Genomic DNA, 6737 nt, shown 5'->3' with positions numbered 1-6737 from the left:
ATTTATATTCTACAATCTTGTTTTATGTGCTACTGTAATATTATATAGGCTACAAGCATTATTGAATAATTTTGCAAATCATGATGTGAATTTTTTGATCTACTTTCATTCTGAATTAGTGGTATTCTTTGTTGATTTTTTTACTATCTTGAAGTATATAGTACTTGTCATGTTCATACTTTTGTAAAGATTGCTCAAACATTCTTGTGCCTTTGATTATTTAAATTTTCTCTTGGTATTCAATTTCTGAGGGGGAAAATGAATGCAGAAGATTTTAAGCGTAAGGTTTCTGCCTTGAAGAGAAAATTATCAGATAGTGCTAAGGAAGTCCAAACTATTAATGAGAAGGGTAGGGCAGCTCTCAAAGATCCTGCTCAAGTGAACTTATTCAAGGGTATGTTTAAGGTGTTAGAGAAATATTTTTCCAAATTTGAAACGTACTGGGATGAACTTATTGATCTACATGAAGATGAAGGAAAAGTCTCAGAATTTCCTGTCGAAGCAGATCTGACTATGCAAACCAAGGCCAAACGTTATTACTACGAGGCACACACAAGCTATGAAGCACTTATGGCTCTTGTTCAGACAACATCACCTCCCTCACGCCAAAGCATTAATCCTAATGAATCAGTTGTATCATCTGAAAACAGATCAAATAAAATTTTACCTCGGATCAATCTGCCCCACTTCAACGGACAAATTACAAACTGGCCTAAATTCCGTGATGCTTTCTTATCAATTATTCATAATGATGCTTTGTTGACTAAAATGGAGAAATTTCATTACCTGGTTTCCTCACTTGTAGGCACAGCTTCTGCAGTTATAAGTAACTTGCCATTAATAGAAGACAATTATGACTTGGCATGGAAGGCATTGAATGACACGTTTAATAATAAACGTATGCTAGCCTCTAACTATTTAAATCAGCTCATCCAGTTTAAGCCACAGCAAGGCAAACCTACCATTGATTCTCTACAGAACTTTGTATCACAAGTTTCAGACAATATTGCAGCATTTAAACTGCTAAAAATTCCAAATGAAGCAGATTTTGTATTGTTTCATATTGCTGTTCGATTATTAGATCCTGCGACCAGAGAACAGTTTGAACTTCAACACAAAGATAAAGATTTTCCTGTTTTTGATGATCTTACGAAGTTTCTACGGGAACGATGCCTAGCATTACAGCTCGCCCTTGGAAATTCTCATCAATCCTCACTTGACAATAACTCTGCGAAGCCTAGTGGCGCTATTAAAGGATATAATACTAGATCTTCTAGCCGTGGTATGCGAGCTACACTCTTGGCTAACTCACCAGGAAATAACATGCAATCGAAAGATAACAATAAAGGTTTCACATGCTTTCTATGCAACAGTGGTAGTCATACACTCGGGAGATGTAAAGATTTTATGAATGCAACAGTTGATGAGCGACACAAGATGTTAAAAAATTGGCATGGATGTAAAAATTGCTTGTATGTCAACCACACTATAGGGAAGTGTAACTCAAAGTGGACTTGTAAATTTTGCAAGAAGAGACACCACTCGTTACTACATATTCCAACCTCAACTGATGAAGAACCGAAAGATAATGCTACTAGTGCACCAACTTCGTCTTTGACTGCAACTCTTCCTCAACATAGCAACATATTGCTGGGTACTGTTGTTGCTGAGATAAAAGATGCTTCAGGAAGATTTCAACCCATACGTCTAGTGATAGACTCAGGAAGTCAACATTCCTTCATAACTCACAAATGCCTCACCAAACTTGGTTTATCGACAACTCCATATCCAAAGAAGATATCGGCTATTGGCCAGACCATATTTGATGGTGCAAAAGGCAAGGCACTTTGTCATCTGAAGCCAAAAAATCAGGAAACCCCTACCCTCAAAACAGAAGCTGTTGTGATCAACAATATTACTTCATACCTACCCAACTTCACTATGCCTTCTAACTTATGGTCGGAATATACCAAATTTGATTTAGCAGACCCTAAGTTTTGGGAACCTGGACCTATTGAGTTTTTATTGGGCTCTGACTTGTTTCCAGATGTTTGGCTTGGATCTTCTATTACTCTTCATGAAAACCAACCCAAGCTGTTTGCATCAGTCTTTGGCTACATTGCTATTGGGAGAGTTCTTGACTGTCAATCATCCACTAATATGAATGCTTCTTTCTTCACCCTTGCTTATGATAAAGATGATATTCATAATCAGCTGCAACGATTTTGGGAACTCGAGGAACCTGCTTCTATCCCAGTCAAAGAAAACCCAGAAGATTTAGCTTGTGAAAAGCATTTTACAGAGACTCACTACAGACTTGAGAGCGGCCAGTACGTTGTTCGCCTACCGTTTAAAAGTGAGCCAAAGCATCTTGGTGACTCTGAAAGAAATTCTCTGAAAAGACTATACAGTCTAGAAACAAAACTGACAAAGAATTCTCTACTTAAGTCTGAATACTGCAATTTCATGAAAGAATACCTTGAACTGGAACACATGAGCCCCACATCATCTACTTCAAAATATGTGATCCCGCACCATTCTGTTACTAAAGAAGATCGCTCACAGATTAAGCTCAGAGTAGTATTTGATGCTTCTTCCCTTACTGACTCTAACACGTCTCTAAACAACCATCTTATGATAGGCCCAAAATTACAGCAAGACATCAAAAGTATCTTGACAAGATTTAGGATGTATCCAGTAGTTTTTGTGGCTGATATAATAAAAATGTACAGGCAGATTTTAGTTGATCCCTCTGATAGGGTATATCAACACATTTTCTGGAGATTTGATCCTTCTGAAGCTATTCAGAAATATGAACTGAATACAGTAACGTATGGTACTACCTCTGCACCTTTTTTAGCCTTGAGAGTCATGAAACAGCTAGCAACCGATGAAGGGACTGACTATCCACATGCAGCAAAGGCTATTCTTCAAGACATGTATGTCGACGATCTTGTCACTGGTGCTTCTACTGTTGATGAAGCCTTGAAACTCAAGGATGAAGTAATCAATCTTTTACACAAAGGTCATTTTGGTCTAAGTAAATGGGCCAGTAACTCTCAGGAAATTTTAAATGCAATCAATCCTTCAAAACATATCAAACAGATCAACCTCTCATCTAGTGAAGATTCAAATGTCAAGATCCAAGGACTTCAATGGAACCCTTCAAGTGACACGTTTGCATACCAGATTGAACAATTTACCCCTGTGTTTACTAAAAGGGCCATCCTATCAGCTGTGGCAAAGATTTTTGATCCTCTAGGATTCGTTTCTCCTGTGATAATGATTGCAAAGTGCATAATACAAAGCCTTTGGAAACTGAAGCTGGACTGGGATTCTGAAATCCCAACTAACTTGAAGACTCTATGGAATGACTTGACTACTCAGCTAGAGAACCTGCAACATCTTAGTATTCCAAGATTTGTAACATCTGACAAACCATACAAATTGCAAATAGTAGGATTTGCTGATGCTTCCGAAAAAGGATATTGTGCTGCACTGTATCTGAGAATTATTAGTGACAAAATAACTACAAACCTTCTAACAGCCAAAACTAAGTTAGCCCCTATCAAGACACTGTCTATCCCACGCTTAGAGTTGTGTGGAGCCTACCTGCTTGCAACAATGTTCCACTCTGTTATGGAAACCCTCAGCCAATTCGCCAGTAATCAGTTTCAGAAGCCTATTTTCTTCACTGATTCTTCAATTGTCTTAGGATGGCTGAATACACCAACTTACAAGCTTAAAGTTTTTGTAGCAAACAGGGTTGCACATATCTTGGAACATACTCCTGTTTCATCGTGGAGACATATTAAATCAGAGGAAAATCCAAGTGACCATGGTTCTAGAGGCCTTTTACCAGATAAACTAACTAACTGTGATCTATGGTGGCATGGCCCTAAGTGGATGAATATGCCTGAAGATAAATGGTCAGAGTCTACAGTACAGTTCCAGCAGCAGCCCCTACCTGAAGTGAAAGCTGAACCACAAGTGCTTGTCTCAAATAGTACTGAGCCAGAGCTTATCAAGATGATGGAAAACTATTCTTCATACTACAAACTTTTACGTGTAATATCTTGGATCAGAAGATTTATCTACAATTGTCATGCTAAACTACACAGTACTAGTCGTCTTAAAGGACCCCTTCAGCCTAAGGAAATTCAAGAGTCCTTACTAACCTGCATCAAGAAAATTCAATCACACTTTTTCTCTATTGATGGCGACAGAAGATGTGCAACTGCTGTCCTCCATAAGTTTCATAAACTTACCCCTTTCTTTGACAAACTGGGGATACTCAGGGTGGGCGGCAGGCTAAATAATGCAGCTATCCCAGAAGATCAAAGACACCCAATCCTTCTGCCAAAGTGTCATTTCACCTTATTGTTGGTAGATTATTACCATAAAATATACCTACACCCAGGACCCAACTTGCTTCAAGCTCTGATTCAATTACGATTTTGGATACCATCACTGAGAAATATTGTCCGTCAGCGAACCTTCAAATGTCTAAGGTGCTTCAAGCTAAAGGCTGAAACCTTTTCCCCGATGATGGCTGATCTTCCTTCGCCACGAGTGAATGTAAGCCGAGCATTTTTACATGTTGGTGTTGACTTTGCTGGACCTTTGACTATGAGAGAGTCGTTAAGAAGAAAAGCAACCACTGCCAAGACTTACATCTGTGTTTTTGTCTGCATGGCTACTAAAGCTTTGCATCTAGAGCTGGTAACGGCACTCTCAACAGATGCCTTTATGGCTGCTTTCAGACGGTTTATTTCTAGAAGAGGTCTTCCTGAACAAGTGTATTCCGACTGTGGAACCAACTTCAGAGGAGCAGCTAATCGTCTTCGAGAGTTGGGATTATGGTACTCCAATCAGACTACACAAGAAGAAATTCTACAGCAAACTACTAAACTGGATGTAAAATGGAATTTCAATCCTCCCTATTCCCCACACTTTGGTGGACTGTGGGAGTCCGCAGTGAAATCAGCCAAGACACATTTGAGGAAGATAGCTGGAGAAACTGCTTTGACTTATGAAGAGTGGTCAACCTTGCTCACCCAAGTAGAAGCAGTTCTGAATTCAAGACCACTTTGTCCTTTGTCAGCTAGTCCAGAAGAAACTAATTTTCTTTCTCCAGGACACTTTCTTGTTGGATGCCCTCTTGTTGCTCCTCCCGAACCTTCTCTTCTTGATCTTCGAGAAAACGTCCTTACAAGATGGCAACTAGTCCACAAGATGGTTCAACATTTTTGGAAGAGGTGGCGAGTGGAATACTTGAACATCCTGCAAGCGAGAGGAAAATGGACAAGATCTTCTACAAACCCTAAAATCGGAGACTTGGTTCTTCTTAAGGATCAAAATGTACCTGTCTTGCAGTGGCCTCTTGGAAGAATCATCAAGACTCACCCAGGCAGTGATGGAATTGTTCGAGTGATGACTGTCAAGACCAGTGACTCTGAATTCCAACGTCCAGCTGTGAAATTGGTACCTCTTCTTTCAATCAATTCTGACCCTTTTAAGTAAGATGCTAGAAATTTCCTTTGAAATTTCGGTGGGCGGTATGTTTGAGCATTCTCAAATTAGGTCTAAACTTAAATTTATTTTAAATAAAATAATACTTGTTGTGTAAATAAATAACTGCACTTTTTGGTCCAATTCAGAATAATATTTTAAGTGAGTTCATAAAATAAAATTGTATTAAGTTAAGCCAGACAGAGAGAGAGAGAGAGATAGGCAGACAATGCAGAGGAATGTGCTGCGTATCCTGCTTATCAGTTCCAGCCGACATGATATAGACTGAACAGTGGTTTTTCCTGTACACTTCTCCAACTCACGCAGTTACTATGCAGTCTTCATGTGAATCAAACATTGAGGGTCTCTGAATCCCTCTAATTATTTTACCATGGGTCTCAGTATCCCATATTAAATCATCAATTATTGACTCTATTGTTTCTACAGAAGTTTTATTTAACCGTGAGGAACATTCACCAGAAGTTTGTGTGCACACAGTGTTATATTTTATTTTCTCAAGAAGTGTTAATCTCCATTACTTGGTATTAACGAACATTCGATAATTTCTTCTCTTCGAGGTCGTGAGTACATCTCTACACATTTGTACACACTTGTACAACCTTGTACACACTTGTACACCCTTGTACACACTTGTACAAAATTTTACATTCTTGTACATACTTGTACACCCTTGTACACACTTGTACAACCTTGTACAAACCTGTACACCCTTGTACACACTTGTACAAGCTTGTACACACTTGAACAAGCTTGTACACACTTGTACAAGCTTGTACACACTTGTACACCCTTGTACAAACTTTTACATCCTTGTATACATTTGTACACCCTTGTACACACTTGTACAACCTTGTACAAACCTGTACACCCTTGTACACACATGTACAAGCTTGTACACGATTGTACACCCTTGTACACACTTGTGCACCCTTGAACACTTTTGTACACCCTTGTACACATTTGTACAACCTTGTACAAACTTAAACACACTTGTACAAACATGTACACACTTGAACAACCTTGTACACACTTGTACAACCTTGTACACACTTGTACAAGCTTGTACACACTTGTACAACCTTGTACACACTTGTACAACCTTGTACACACTTGTACAAGCTTGTACACACTTGTACAACCTTGTACACACTTGTACAACCTTTTACACAATTGTAAAACCTTGTACACACTTGTACATTCTTGTA

General features: G+C 38.9%; 1 protein-coding gene across 1 annotated transcript; it reads left to right on the top strand.

The window, feature by feature from the left end:
• The first annotated feature begins 258 nt into the window (after positions 1-258).
• Positions 259-5523, top strand: LOC128982191 (uncharacterized). The gene has a single exon (XM_054401255.1). The coding sequence runs from the start codon at positions 259-261 to the stop codon at positions 5521-5523; it is 5265 nt and encodes a 1754-aa protein (XP_054257230.1).
• Positions 5524-6737: the final 1214 nt, after the last annotated feature.

The sequence above is a fragment of the Macrosteles quadrilineatus genome, unplaced genomic scaffold (genome assembly GCF_028750875.1).
Source record: "Macrosteles quadrilineatus isolate MER2022 unplaced genomic scaffold, UCM_ALF_1.0 Scaffold_159__1_contigs__length_248278, whole genome shotgun sequence".
NCBI lineage: Eukaryota > Metazoa > Arthropoda > Insecta > Hemiptera > Cicadellidae > Macrosteles > Macrosteles quadrilineatus.
Note: the sequence above shows the minus strand (reverse complement) of the source record. Positions and strands in the feature narration are given on the sequence as shown.